This window comes from Hippocampus comes, unplaced genomic scaffold, assembly GCF_001891065.2.
Source record: "Hippocampus comes isolate QL1 unplaced genomic scaffold, H_comes_QL1_v1.1 scaffold69, whole genome shotgun sequence".
NCBI lineage: Eukaryota > Metazoa > Chordata > Actinopteri > Syngnathiformes > Syngnathidae > Hippocampus > Hippocampus comes.
The window spans coordinates 261,739-276,279 of NW_017805505.1; the positions used below are offsets into that span (position 1 = coordinate 261,739).

General features: G+C 43.8%; 2 protein-coding genes across 2 annotated transcripts in view; one reads left to right on the top strand and one right to left on the bottom strand.

Moving 5' to 3' along the window:
- Window positions 1-262: 262 nt before the first annotated feature.
- Window positions 263-14,541, bottom strand: part of LOC109520386 (phospholipase B1, membrane-associated-like) — a 15,213-nt gene continuing 934 nt past the window's right edge. The window contains 42 exon segments of the mRNA XM_019877572.1: window positions 263-296; window positions 332-907; window positions 1,879-1,953; window positions 2,027-2,122; window positions 2,198-2,302; window positions 2,403-2,484; window positions 2,561-2,655; window positions 2,739-2,804; window positions 3,133-3,181; window positions 3,183-3,248; window positions 3,467-3,566; window positions 3,700-3,743; window positions 3,834-3,901; window positions 3,973-4,031; window positions 4,147-4,207; window positions 4,324-4,401; window positions 4,735-4,806; window positions 4,950-5,045; window positions 5,307-5,411; window positions 5,500-5,581; window positions 5,835-5,935; window positions 6,002-6,067; window positions 6,140-6,220; window positions 6,424-6,475; window positions 6,599-6,707; window positions 6,800-6,843; window positions 6,925-6,998; window positions 7,464-7,522; window positions 7,698-7,758; window positions 7,866-7,940; window positions 8,327-8,398; window positions 8,482-8,556; window positions 8,659-8,792; window positions 8,938-9,050; window positions 9,196-9,257; window positions 9,348-9,413; window positions 9,663-9,728; window positions 9,843-9,894; window positions 9,978-10,062; window positions 10,254-10,288; window positions 10,381-10,441; window positions 10,514-10,567. Of these exon segments, the coding sequence (XP_019733131.1) occupies window positions 638-907; window positions 1,879-1,953; window positions 2,027-2,122; window positions 2,198-2,302; window positions 2,403-2,484; window positions 2,561-2,655; window positions 2,739-2,804; window positions 3,133-3,181; window positions 3,183-3,248; window positions 3,467-3,566; window positions 3,700-3,743; window positions 3,834-3,901; window positions 3,973-4,031; window positions 4,147-4,207; window positions 4,324-4,401; window positions 4,735-4,806; window positions 4,950-5,045; window positions 5,307-5,411; window positions 5,500-5,581; window positions 5,835-5,935; window positions 6,002-6,067; window positions 6,140-6,220; window positions 6,424-6,475; window positions 6,599-6,707; window positions 6,800-6,843; window positions 6,925-6,998; window positions 7,464-7,522; window positions 7,698-7,758; window positions 7,866-7,940; window positions 8,327-8,398; window positions 8,482-8,556; window positions 8,659-8,792; window positions 8,938-9,050; window positions 9,196-9,257; window positions 9,348-9,413; window positions 9,663-9,728; window positions 9,843-9,894; window positions 9,978-10,062; window positions 10,254-10,288; window positions 10,381-10,441; window positions 10,514-10,567 (3,266 nt within the window). The 3' untranslated portion in view covers window positions 263-296; window positions 332-637.
- Window positions 10,739-13,688, top strand: LOC109520392 (protein yippee-like 5). Its single transcript, XM_019877583.1, has 3 exons — window positions 10,739-12,284; window positions 12,572-12,731; window positions 12,875-13,688. Exons 2-3 carry the CDS (start codon window positions 12,591-12,593, stop codon window positions 13,094-13,096), a joined length of 363 nt encoding a protein of 120 aa, XP_019733142.1. The 5' UTR covers window positions 10,739-12,284; window positions 12,572-12,590; the 3' UTR covers window positions 13,097-13,688.

Consider the following 14,541-nt stretch of genomic DNA (forward strand, 5'->3'; position numbering starts at 1 on the left):
ATACAAAATAATACAAGAAAACATTTAGTTGTACTGTATTCAAATCAATAAGAAATTAAGGAAATATATACTTACAAAAGATTTCAATATTATCATATATATATATATATATATATATATATAATTTTACCACTAATGAGAAGTTTAAAAAAAAATGTTGGAGACAAAGTATTGCAAAACAGTGTTCCAAGGCACAACTCTTACATTTGAAATATCTCATGGCACACGAGGGAAATAATGATGATCTCAATTTGCTCACAAAAAAAAAAAAAAAATGGAATCCATGACAGCTGGGCCTGTTTAGTTGGTATTCTTTTGTATGAGTAACGACAACAGGTGAACACGCAGCTTCATGACACCTTCTGGCTGTCACTACATGTCACTGGCTTCGATAGATGAGTACAAATTTTGGGATGACTGAACTGAAAAAGGATCGTTGTTGCTGCATACCTGATGAGCTCAGTTGTTTGCGAAGTCGTTGCTTCAAAATTGAAAATACAGCAGGAGAGAGCTCGACTTCGTGTGGGTGGGGGCTGGAGGGCTTGACAAAATCTAACTGGCGTGTTGATGTCGTGCCTGGTTCCATCCAGTTGTGAGGCACGCTTGGATTGAGACAATCTCATACCCGATAAACGCATTACAATCCCGTTGCTTTCGTATCTCCCGAGAACTCTCCCTTGCTTCTCTTCTGTAGCACGAAAGAGCACACGAACCAGGCGGTGGCGATGCCCACCAGTAAACTAACGACTCCCACGACCAGTGGAACCCACAGCGGCTGGGAGGGCGCGCACGGGTGCGCCGACGCGTTTGTCGTACTGCTCGATGATGCCGAGGTGGGGGAGGCGGTCGTGGTTGTCCAAAGTGGACGAGGCGCACTGTTGACTTTGGTGAAGATGAAGGGACTGGCCTGTTGAAAATGGCATTCAACATGTCATTGGGAAAATGTCACATTAATTCAGTGAATTGCAAATGGCCTTTAAACGGGGCAAGATAATTGATTGAGTAAGTGAGTGATTGATTGCTAGTAGGCACCACATAGGCGGTATATATCCAGCGGCAACGTGTTTTGACCGCCTTCACAGCAAACTCGCTTCAATTTATTTAAGTCGGTAAATGGCAAATATTGAACGATTCATTAAAATGAGGCCCTGAGCTGTTTTTAACGCCACTCCCTTTTGTAATTTTACTGTCAAAACATAAAGCATTACACTTTTCACACATGTATTTAAAACAAGCACATAGTGTAAATTTGCCTTCGGGAAGTCCGCTTAGCTTAATGCTAACAAACGGCATTGACAAGGTTTAGCGTTGATCGTCATAGCTTTAGAAGTGACGCATATTTGAACACAAATGGTTCAGCAGCACATTTAGATCGATAGCATAACGATTCTCATTGGTCTATATACTTTAGAATGAAAGCATGATGCACGGATTGTTTTAAAACAATTCTCTGCAGTCTATTGAATTATGCGTTGACTTCATTTTTACGAAGGACAACATTACATCTTTTAAAAAATGAGTTATTTCACTTAGTTTAAACATTTTTTGAAGCACTCTTCATTTGATTCTATTTAGTTCGCAAATTTTTTCTCTTCTCCCGAAAGTCTTCATCTCCATTTTCTATTACGTAATCCGTTGCCGGTATAGCGCACGATACACAAGGCGCAACCATTTTGAATACTGTATATGGACTTTTACAATTGACTTGTATTGCCTTATCCGCTTTTTATTATTACCTCATGCCTTTTCCGATTACGTGTGATGTGATCTAATCAAAGTATTTTGTCGTTCTTATCTCGCGACCAGCTGCTGATAGCAGAATTGACACGACCTAAAGTCATGCAAAAATGATCAGCGCTCTTTGTACTCATACCGTACCTCAGTAGGACACTGAATCTTGGAGCGGTCATAGGTGAAGTTGTTATAAGCTTGTTTCCTGCCTACGGGCTCCAACTGTTAAAAAAGAAAAAATCGAATTCACAACAAAATAATGGAAAGGAAGCTTGATGAGTGGAGTACTACGCACCATATTATTCCACAGTGCAATGGCCATCTCGGCGTGAGCTCGCTCACTGATGTGAAAACAGTCCACCGAGAAGAAAGTGGTGTCCGCCTCCCCTTCCTTGACCAACAACGCCCACGCTTACAATTCGGATGGATTTTTTTGTCATTGTTTGCCCGCATTCAATTTACTTACGCCGATATAAGGGATGAAGGAATTGTGTAAAAATGGCTGAAGAACAACAGCAAAGTCTTCTTTCCCATCATAACGAGATCCAGAAATAAGATGATGGATTTCAGCCTGTGAGGAGGGCAAGGGGGGTTCCAATGATGCAAATTTTATTTCACTTTTATTGATTTTTTTTTTTTTTTACAAAGGAAAAAAAATAGTGTTTATTTACCTGGTATTCCAGATTGATTTGTTTCATTTCCTCCATCTCTGGCGATTTTTCGGTTGGGTTGATAATACACGGACAGCTCGTTCTGCATAGGAAGAAAAAAAAAACAAACGCTCTCTTTGCTGCTCAATAAAAGGAAATCGGCCGTTTTCAAAACAAACCTCTGAAGCAAGGAGCATCCCAGAGTGTTTTTTGTGACTTGTTTTAGCGTGTCGATCTGCATGATCTCCACGAGATTGACCAACAGCCTGGGTACCTGCGCGCGCATAAAAAGCAGGCCCGTTTTTAAAACACCCGGGAACAGCGGATGAGCGGACTTGTCATATGAACGCAACTCACCTCTTGGTAAAGTGTGTCTAACGCCAGCATCAGATTGCGACTATAATTACCGGGTGACAGATTGCTCTGCAGAAAACACAAAGTGTGAGTTGCATCAGCACATGTTGGAGTGGCTGATGCCTCGGTGATTAAACTGAAAAATGGAGTATATTAGCACAGCTGCCGTTTAAAAAAAAAAAAAAAAAATCTCGTGAGGTTTTACACTGACTTGATCGGTGCAGTAGTGGCAGTAATTACCGGGTGACAGATTTCTCTGCAGAAAACATAAAGTGTGAGTTGCATCAGCACTTGTTGGAATGGCTGATGCCTCGGTGATTAAACGGAAAAATGGCATATATTAGCACAGCTGCCGTTTAAAAAAAAAAAAAAAAATCTCGTGAGGTTTTACACTTACTTGATCGGTGCAGTAGTGGCACAGGTCATTTCCCCCCACAAATATTGTTTGTTAGCGTTGTGACCTTGTGTTCTCGCATGGCCTTGATGAGAGCCTGGATTTGGTTTTGGATGTCCCTGTGACAGAGCAGATGCAAAAATAATGCAAGACGGCTCCAAGCCTAAAGGTACAATGGAACTCTTTAGTCTGATCACATTTTGAGAAGTGTATTTTTATTTTTTAATCCATCCCTTCGCAAGACATCATTAACCGCTTTTACGCAGAGACGTGCAAAGTAACAAAGTTGCACGTTGGACTCGGTTAACGGCAGTGACAAGTCAAGGTTAGCACGTACGAGGTCTTGGCTCCTCCCGCAGCCATGTTGAAGCCCTTCTGTCTTGACCCCTGACCTTTCGAGAAGCCCTTCAGAGCCGAGTTGAACTTTCTTAGGATGTCTGTGAGGATGTAGACAACAAATTATGACATTATGATTTGAGCAAGGGTGATGATTTGAAAAATCCCTCCATCCATCTTGCAGCGGAAGGTCGGGCTCTAGTGCCAGTCCTTATAGTCTGGTGATCAACCTACTTGGTAGGGTCGTAACAGTTTCCAGAGCTCGGTCTCCCCCAACGCTGCGGAGTCAAGAACAAACGAACAAGCGGAATTCGTCGTGAGTTGTCCGCCTGGCGGTCGATCATTGTTTTTGCTTCAGTTTACCGTACCTCCAAGACACGCCTTTATATTCTCGACTGAGCTCCAAAAGATTCTTTGCTTTAGCGCCAGTGCCAGCCTGTGCAGATATACCGATAAGTCATCAGTGTGTTCTTTCGATCGAAAATCCAAAGTAGTCAGGCCACCGACCGTGACGGAGTCTCCGACCGCCGCCACCACCTTGACGTCCGCTGGCCTGAGCTCGTGAACTGTCAACGTAGGAACAAAATGTTGTGAACTCTTTAAGTCTCCTTCCAGGTAACGGTGAAATGATTCTTGCATATGATTTGCGCGTTGATATGATTTTTCCGGCGTAGAGCTCACCCGATGTTGGCACAGAGTGAGAAGGAGCAAGGTCCACGCAGGAGAAGTCGCTTCCCCAGTTCTGCAGACGATGCGACACTTATTATTCATAGACAGGTATTTTATTTTTTTCAAAAAGCACCATTTTGTGTTTTCTGTTCGATTTATTAAAGTCAAATATACAGTTAACATACTTACTGTATTTGGCGGCGGTATTGGTGGAGGAGGACCGTATGTGTAATTGCTGTTGTGATAGGTGCGGATGAACGGGGACGTCTGTCAACAAACAAACGGAATGATTTTGAGCATCGCAAAATGTGTCACGTGTCACGAGAAGGACCTGAAGGACAGTGAATGAATCCATTTCATTTGTTACTGTAGTCACTGTCCAACGCAGCTCATCGCTTAGTTTCGGTCGTTTAGTTATGGAAGTCGACATATCCCAGCCTCCATTGAAACAAGGCACATGACAAAATAAATCTCATGGCCACACCGTGGCGTAAAGGTGTCACCCAAAAAAAGTGTCTCATGTCCAATTTAAAGAACATTCAATGATTCTGCCTTTCACGAGGCGTTCCTTTGAAACACTCCTTCAACTGTCCGTCCTACCTTTGAGGGACATTTCAGTTGAATGTCGGTGCCAAAATCCTGCCAGGACGTTTTGTTTCCGAGAGGCTCGAGCTGAAAAGACAGACCGAGAGAGGGACGAACGATAACCATCCAAACATGTCAGCGTTGCTGTCATAAAAAACATTCTGTGCAAACACAAATTGAGTGCAGTGCGAAATGGGTTGAAATGTGCGTGTGGTGCGTTTGCCTGCTACCATGTTGTTCCACAAGGAGCGAGCCATCTGAGTGTGGGCCTTCTGGCTCAGGTGGAAACAGTCGGCACTGAAGTAAGAGCGATCGGGGTGGCCGTCCTGGGACAGAAGCAAAGTAAGCGTAACTACGATTGTTTGCGTTGCTGTGTGGAGTTCAAGTTGTTGGTTGAACACAACCATGTTTAGTTGCCATTTTTAGTTTGCTTGCATTGGGGGGGGCAAAGGAGGCTGTAACCCACCACATCAAACAAAAACAACGGCACGGTTTTCAATGTTAATTACTGCCACCTAGTGGACTGGAGTTAAAAGGAATCAATCAAAATCAAAAGAAACCGATTTTACTTGGCAGCACTGACTGACCGGTAGTCTGGGAACGATGATTTCTCTGAAAAAAGGCTGGACGACCACAGTGAAGTCGGGCCGAGTGTCGTAGCGCTTGGACTCGACCAGTTGGTTGATCATCAGCTGCGGGTCAGAGGTCAGTGTGACCGTTCAGTCGCGTCGCTTTGCGGCATCCTTGAACGTCACCGTTTGAATTCCTGCCCCACCTTACCTGATATTGTCGGTTTAGCTGCTCTAATTTTTCCAGTGAGGTCGAGGTGGACTTTGGTAAGATAACACAAGGGCACAAAATACTGCAGAAGGACAGAAAACCCACATAAAATTACAAGTAATACTATAATGTTGTTTTTTTTTTAATTATTCAGTAGGTTTTGGGGGGTTTTTGGAATTTGTTGGAGGCTTTCAAACCCTCCCGAGATGTGTGACAAGATGGACACTGGACCAACGCTAGATCGTAAGCGGCTCTCGCATTCCTGTGTGATCCATTTCTGTTTGGGCTCAAGTATCCCAACATCTGTCTCGACGCCGTTGGGATGCGATACTCACTTGACGAGCCAGGTGGGGCATTTCAACGTGGCGTCCAAATGCATTTCTCTCAAGGGGATAATATGCAGGGGCTCGATCAAGTTGACGAGCGCTCGGGGCACCTGGCGGAGAGGCTCTTGGTTAAACCCACGCGGGGAAACCGCGGCGACGGTGTGTCTACTTGTTACCTCTTTGTGTAGATAATCCAGGCTTTCTCGGACATTTTTGATATAATTCTCCACCGAGTAGAAGAGCTGTAAAAGGGCAAGAGTGAGGCAGTGGCACCGCCGTTCCGCGCTTTGACTACTTCGACAGCAGGCACTCACAGAATTGTAGCAGTGGTCGCAGACGTCATTGCCACCGATAAACACCGTGATCACTTTCCAGTCGGATTTGAAATTGATGCTCTGCGTGGAGGGCAGAAGTCATTCGGTACATGTTTTAGCAGATGAGAAATACAGTTGGTGAGGAATTATCATGTCAATTATAACAGAGCGGCGTTCATTTTTTGTTTTTCCTCGGACTAGATTTAACTCTGCAATGTAAAATTTGTGCAGGAGAAAGTTTCGTTTTGATGAGTTTCATTTGGGCAACAGACGCGTGTACTTACCGAGTCATTCTTCATCCTCGCCACGAGGGCTCGCACCTGAGATGGGATGTCCCTATTTAACACACACACAAAAATCCCCGAGAATGCAATTATTTATTTGTATATTTCCTTGTTGAATGCAAATAACGAAATGAAAAACTGTCTCGCCAGCCAACCGGTATCGGGGAGGACTCACTTGCTTTTTGCTCCAGCCACAGCCTGGTTGAGAAAAGCCTGAGGCGTGTGTTGTTTCCCCCTCCCGACGGAGTAACCCGTCACGTTAGCGTTAAAATGCTTTAATATATCTATTAGAACCGAACAAAATAGTTTGAATGCAGCTTGATCTCCAGTGCAAGTTTTGAAAAAAAAAAACGTTCAGAATCATAAACGGACTCACTGGGCAGAGTTGTTACAGTTGTGAGGTTTTCATCTCCGCCGACACTGGACAAAACATTGAAATATGTTCATTTCAAGCCTAAAAATGTGAATTAAAAAAATAAAACACAGCAAAGTGTCAGGCACCTCCAAGATAAACCTCTGTACTGGGTCAGGACGTCCAGAATGTTTGTTTGGCTGGATGCAATCCCGTTCCCTGCCTTGCACCCAAAAAAAAAAAAAAAGGATTAAAAAGAGTAGAAGGCTACACTTAACTCGTTCATTTTTTTTTCCATTCATAACAGATGGCACTCATTAACAAGCATACTCCTAGCTTCATTTTTCAAAAGTTTTAAAAGGTGCAAATGATATAAGATAGTGACACGACACTGTCAAACAGCGTCAATTTGAAGAACAAAAAAAAGTTTTATTGTATTTTACATTTCGACAATTTGTTCCACGCCATCCTCTCGACGGCATATCAATTGTTATAAATGTATAGTTGAGTCTTTCAAAAATGAGCCGACACTGTTTCCTTAAAATAGTCTAATTAGTGATTCTCTAAAAAAAAAAAAAAAAAAAAAAACCCAATTTTTCTTCCCCCGCCACTTAACACAACTCGTCACAGTCGTGTTCTTGTTCAGTCACCGATTGTCAAGTACGAAGCCACAATCGGGTTCACTCACTGTCAGCGAGTCTCCCACCGCAGCGACCACGCTGATATCGCCTGGCCTCAGCTCGTGCACTGATAAAAACACAAAAGTGCAACATGTGGCATTTATCAACCGCGCGGCGCACGTGTCGGGGATTTGAGCCCGGCCGTAAACTGCTGACAAGTTGATGAAGCGGATTGATGTACAAATTCTACTTTTGTAGATTATCAAATCGATATTTTTTAAAGTCACGCTTTGGCCGCTTACCAGAGGCGGGCGTAGAGTCGGAAGGGCCGATGTCCTCGCAGCGCATGGCTGTGCCGACGTTCTGCGCGGGCCCACACAGCACATCCAGAATGAGAAGGAAACAAGAGGCGCACGGCGCCGACCCGAAAGCTCCCATTTGGGCTTCGGGTGACACAGAAGACAACTTACACGGGAGAGGACAGGAGAAGGGTCGCTGCCGTGATTTGAAGGAGAGTTTCCCTCCGTCCTCAGGAAGGGACGGTCCTTTAACGGGGGTGGAGAAGGAGGATGGAGAAAGGGACGACTATCATCAGAATCACTCAGAATGTGCAAATCTGTCAGAGTGAGTCATGTTTTTTTTTTTCAAGGCCCAAAAACAGACAGATGAGCCAGGTCAAACGTGAATGAGGTTTCAAAAATAATCAAAGATGTCAAATCAATCATAATTCATTCTGTTTTCAACTCATCATAATGAAACTGTCATTAAGTAACCAACAATTTGAAATGTATTTTACCAATATCATCATCATCATCTCTTAATTACCTAAAAAAAAAAAAAACGAACATTTTTAGCTATCCAAGGGGAAACAAAAACAGCTAAAAATGCTCAGCAGGCCGAAGTAGAGAACCCGAATGTGTCGCGTACGCACCACGGTTGGACATTGCAATGCAAGGTTGTTCCCATCGTCGTCTGCGTCATGTTTGTCACTTGCGGGCTGCAGCTGAAAGGCACATTTTCACACAACAATGGCCGAGCGTGGCCGCATGGAAGGAGCGTGTTGCCGAAACTCGCCGTGGCCCTCACCAGGTTGCTCCACAACCGCGCCATCAGTTTATCCGTCTCATGTGACGCTCGTGACCCGGAGACAGGCTTCCCAGTCTGCGCGGAGAGGACAGCGATGAACGTTGTGTCACTCGCTTACTACTTGGCACTCATGCCGAAAGCGAACGAGAAGCTCTTAAGTCACCGTGGAAGACTCACGTTATCGGAAGCGAAGTGTCTGACGAGAGGTTCGTCCTGCAGGATGACACTGAAGTCGTCTTTGGACCAGTTTCTCTTCCTCAAAAGCTCATTCAAAGATGCCTGAAACATATCGAGCGCATCATTTGCCGTGGCGACGCCCGACGGGGCAACGTTGCGTGTCGGTACTAATAAAATGAGTATTCGGTTTAACCGCCGCGATGCTGTCACATCCCTCCTCTTTGTCAGCCACCTGGAGGACCCTCCCCAGTTGCCAACGTCATCATGTTGAAATTAAAGAGCGAAACGGAGAGGAATGCAAACGGCAGCGACCAACCTGCAAGGCATGAGTCAGCGTGGCTTTCACAAGTCTGACCTCTCCGCCTTGATTTCGTTCCGAGCATGGGCAGAACCTTTCACGAAAAAAAAACAAATCCAGTCACCAAATGCGAGTGTATGAATGAGAGAATTGTTAAAAAGTGCCATTTGTTCAGTGTTGTCCCGTGAAATGTGAGAATCGGGCCCACTTTTGCCAGATCCTGAATTTCAATCATCTACCTGCTTTGGGAAGTGTCGCTCTCTCCAGCCCATAACGCAACACTGACCAGAGTCCGCTTCAGCTGCGGCACAATCGGACCGTCAAACAAATCGAGAGATCAAATGTGAGATTGTCGATAGCCTGAGATCGGTCGATATGGCGTGAACTCAACCTGAGCATGCAGCAGCTGTAAAGCAGCGTCCACCTCCCCGCTCGCCGATCTGATAACGGCCTCGGCCTGCAGGGACAAGCGCAACGTGAACAGGGACGCCGTGAACCTTTTCTTTATCTCTTGGGCACTCATCGCCACGCGCCGTGCTTTTTATAGCGCGCTTCGCTTCGTGTCTCCGAAGATTGTCAACTCTACCGTGGAGACGGTCAAAGTGTGTATTGGTGCAAATGCATGAATATCCAATTGGGAAAATGACTATCTTGGAAATAGGTGGCCTTTTGAATGCACGTTAACACCTGTGGGTGCGCGCTTTACCTCCTGCTGGTCACAGGCACAGAACTGGTCCACTTGCACAAAAAGCAGCAGCAGCTTCCAAGAATTCTGAAACGGAAATCATCAGGATGGAGCTCAAACGTAACTGACACGGAACAACAGGTGTCATCTCAAAGACAAAGACGTGGTATGAAATGTGAATCGACAGGATCGCCAGCATACCGGATGGCTTTGGAGGTAGAGAGAAGCCTCTTCTGCTTGCTCCAGCAGCGTGCTACAAGCGGAACATTTCAACGTGAAATTGAAAGCAACCTCGGTTTGAGATACTGTCATTCGATTTTCGAGCATTCTGTTCACCCGTCTCTTCCGAAGTGAGGGGCGCTCGTGAGTGCATCTTCCAAACGAGGACCCGTAAGTGCAGGATTGAACATGCTCATCAGTTCTGGTGGTGGGGAGGAGGGGAGACACTTTCATCAAAATGTATTCTGTTTCATTCATTAAGTCTTTTTTTAAGTCTTGTGTTGGTGTCATGAGGCACAATGGTTAACCGCTGTTCATTCTCAGGACAAATGTTCGAATGAGTTGTTAAAATGTGCACATTTCATTGAACGCAAGGAAGTGTTGAAAATGCACCTTGAAGTCTTGATGCCACAGTGGACAACTCAGTGCTGTGGGGAGGAAAAAAAATACATATTGTATTATGCACGTCAACAAAATAGTGATGCTAAAAAAATAATAATAATAATAAAAAACAGGTCACCTGTGCGTATGCACTCCAATAGAGGCTAAAACCGCAATGTCTGCGGGCTTCACTCTGTTAACTGAAGACACAAAATCACATTTGATGATGCCCGTATTAAAGACAGTATTATTTCATAACGTGCTCTTAATACCATTCATTGGGGGCTCCTGAGAGTGGAGCATCGGATCACAAGGCAGCCCATTCACTAAAAAAAACCCCAACAAAAAACAGCAGAGATTTCACACGTGTGTGTATGTGTGTGTGTGTGTATATATATATATATATATATATATATATATATATATATATATATGTATCTTTTCTGTTCCAAGGATTTTTATAAAATAGAAAATCTCGAAGTAGCGAGTCAACACTATATCATGTCATATATACATCATATGTATCATATACCAAAACACCAAGTGACCTGTTGCCCAGGAGAACTTGAGGAAGGTGGCTACAACCAACAGTTGAATCATCTTCATCCAAAGAAAAACAAAACAAAACAAAAAAAAATCCCAATTTTTCTTTGCCAGAAATTATTCGTAAGGATCGTCTCCCCCGAAGTCCTTCTCCTGGGCTGACTGTGTCAGGCGGTTGTTTCGGTGCTCTAATGTCTATTATTATCAGTTGTACCTGACCATATAGTCGATGGTGGGTCTCATAAATATGTCCAAGGGGGCGGGCCGGACTCACTTGTTCAAAGGACATGATTGAAGTGAAGTGAAACAATAACTCTTCCAAGGCCCTCCCGAAAACATTAAATCCATCAATAGTGAAAGTTGACTCATCACCAAATGCATCAATGATTACAATTGTGGTATCTCATTTCCGTCTCCGTGTCGCAAGACCGTCACAAATACAGTGGGAAAATCAGAGGTAAAACTGTGTACTCATTAGTAGCTAACTTTGTGTTCGGTTAAGAGCAACAAAAGAATGTTTTTTTCTGCATTTTTACTTTTTGCTTCCTGAGATTAGAAGATCACATTGCATTTAAAGTCCTCCAAAATAGCCGCAAAGGAAAGATTTAAAGGGGGCATGATGTGGAAAATTGACTTGTCTTTTGTGTCATTGTGTCATGTTGAAAGGTTATACAAAAGCAACAAGCTCTTAAGAATGCCAGTATTGATGGTCAGAACTTGTAGCTGTGAGGCTGTGTCTTGATCTGGACTGCTGTCTTGCCACTTTAACTGCTGACTGTTTGACCTTGAGTGTTCACTTCCTCACATCGTGCCATGGGGCAAAAGTGAAAAAAAAGTATTATCTTTATTATTCGCTATCTCTCCACATCACTTGACGCCGTCACGTTAGATTACAGCAGACTTTCTTTCACGTTCTGTGCATTTTTGATTGCCGTCAGCTACTCTCAAAGGCGGAAGGTTCAAGTAGTTAATATTTTAGAAAGGAACCTGTTTCATAGGTGAATGCACGTGTGTGGTGACCCTCTGGATTCAAGCAAATTACACAATCACAATTGTCTGCATTCAAATACTGCTATAAAATAATTTGCTCATCTTTATGGTGTCATCACTTATGCAAGTGATGCTCGACTATCTTGTCTGTTTGCAAGGCTAAAGGACAGTAGATGTGATTTCTATCGTCAGTGTTTAATAATATAGTCTGAAAAAACACAAAGTTCCTACAGTCACGGAGTGTTTGTCTCCCCAGGGCGCCAATTGGGCTCCGTAAGAGCTGTTCATAATTTAACCAGGAGGGGGCAGCAATGCACTAAATGTCCACGGTCTTCCGGAAGTCAAGAAGAAGAAGACAGAGGACGTCAACAAACGCCCTTGCGACTGCTTGCGTCGTCTACGTCGGTTTTGTTGACAACCATCTCGCAAGGAAACGTTTGAGAAATCGTGTGAACGCAATCTTACTCAGACGTCTCTCTTCCCTAAATATCTTGCATCGACTCAAGGGAGGTAGGAAATGTTTCCCCCTGTTCTTATTTGACGATGTAAACATTTAGATAAACAGTGTCGCGTGCTTTTTGTTTTGTGTATTTATTCGGACAGCAACGTAATGCCCTCAGTTGTCGTCAAGGATGCTGCGGGCTCTGATTAATCTCAGTCTTCGCACATCTCTGAACTAGAACCACTGTCCGTTTAGAAACTTGTCACTCAATAAATTTGTGATTTATTGTATGAAGCATGAGAGGGTCGTGTGCGTGTTTTTGCACCATCTTATCTGCCCTTTTTGTTGACTGAAGATAGTCACCGGTGAGCACGATGGGGCGCATCTTCTTGGACCACATTGGAGGCATTCGTCTGTTCTCCTGCGCCAACTGTGACACTATTCTGACCAACAGAGCAGAACTAATCTCCACTCGCTTCACTGGCGCTACTGGCCGGGCCTTTTTGTTCAACAAGGTACTCTTATTCAACTTCCCTTGTGGACTCAAGGCAGAGATACTGTCTGATTGTTTTGAACGTACCTACACCTAACGTACGTACACTAATAAATGTCACAGAGGTAATGAAACCAATTGAACATTTCCTGCTCTCTCAACCAGGTTGTAAATCTGCAGCACAGCGAGGTTCAAGACAGGGTCATGCTGACGGGACGACACATGGTGCGTGATGTCTGCTGCAAAAACTGCAACAGCAAGCTGGGCTGGATGTATGAATTTGCCACCGAGGAAAGCCAACGCTACAAGGAGGGTCGAGTCATCCTGGAGAGGGCCTTGGTGAGGGAGAGCGAGGGCTTTGAGCATGTGCCCGCAGACAATTCGTGAGCGCACGGACGTTACTGTACAGCAAAGGAAGCTTTGCCTTTGACAGCAGCATGCCGGCTGAGTCCCAAACAATGGCAACATAAAATCACGGCTCGAAGGGGAGATTCAAACCCAAGGAGGTGAACATGAAAACACCGTCGCTTCCATTTCTCTTCGGAAGGGTTTGAATTTCATCATGACTGCGACGTTATCGAGAGGGTGGGTCCGAATGAAACAAACAGTGATGTTTGGTGGTGTATTAGCGCATCATACGCTTGGGCCACTTTAGACTGTTCAGTCTTATTACGTGAGATGAAGAATGCAGATGTTTTTTTTTTGTTTTTTTTTGCAAGATGTTTATTTCATACTTAAAATGACCAGTATGTTGATGCTCTCAATGTTAATTTCCACCTCATGATACTGTAAACGGTTGATTACCGGATAGAATCAATTTTGATCTTTTTGCATGACATGCAGTTGAGTGGATATCAGATATATAAATGCCATTTTGATTCATGCTACCTTTCAAGTTGATGGATTCAATTTTGTTGAATGGTAGCTTAGTATTTAGAAGAATAAATAATAAAAAATAATAAAGACATACTTCTGGAGACTTTGGTTTTATATTGTTCCAACCTCATCGCATCCAGGCATGGGAAAACGTGAACCACTGTTTTTCATCGTCATAAGGCATTTCTGAGCCATGCTTTGCCTGGTGCCTCACCTCGGCCCTGCTTGCCAAGGGTGGCCCTGCCGGGGAGGGCAGGGATCACGGAAATCCCTCCACCACGGTAAGTTGACAGCTAGTGGGTTGGGTGAATAAAGGTTCAAAACATACAAATAACGTGTAAATACTTTAAAATCCAGATTTAAAACTACGAAATACAGCTTGATTTTGTCGTTTGTAGTTCACGAGCCAGTACTGTATATAACAGTTTGCATCTTAAAAGACCGCAATTGCGCTTTCACGCCTCTAGATGGCAATGTTTCGCAAGAGTAAGACTATGGTCTGTTTACTATTTTATTATTAGAATACGTATTATATTTTACGGGACAAAAACACCCAACATACCCAGAAATCCGATTGGCAAATATTTGAATAATCTAAATTCAAAGTACAACACTTTTTTTGGAACGCCAAAAATACATTCACTCAAATCAGTGAAATCAACTCTCAAAAGAACGACTTTGACTGTTTGCATCCACCATTCTGCATGATGTTAGCATCATGAATTATGACTCACGCAGGTTAGGTTACGATTTCACAGCAAATTTTGGACTCGATGAGCTTTGCTGACAACATGACGCATACGAAGATTGACAATCACATTCTTTCCGATGAAATGTGCATGTGACCACAGTGGCATTTTCGCCGGACAGAAACAACGTTTCACACAGTTTTTATTGTGATTACATTGCTATGTCTTTATTCAATATTAAAGGGGGGGGGGGGGGGGGGCCCCCCG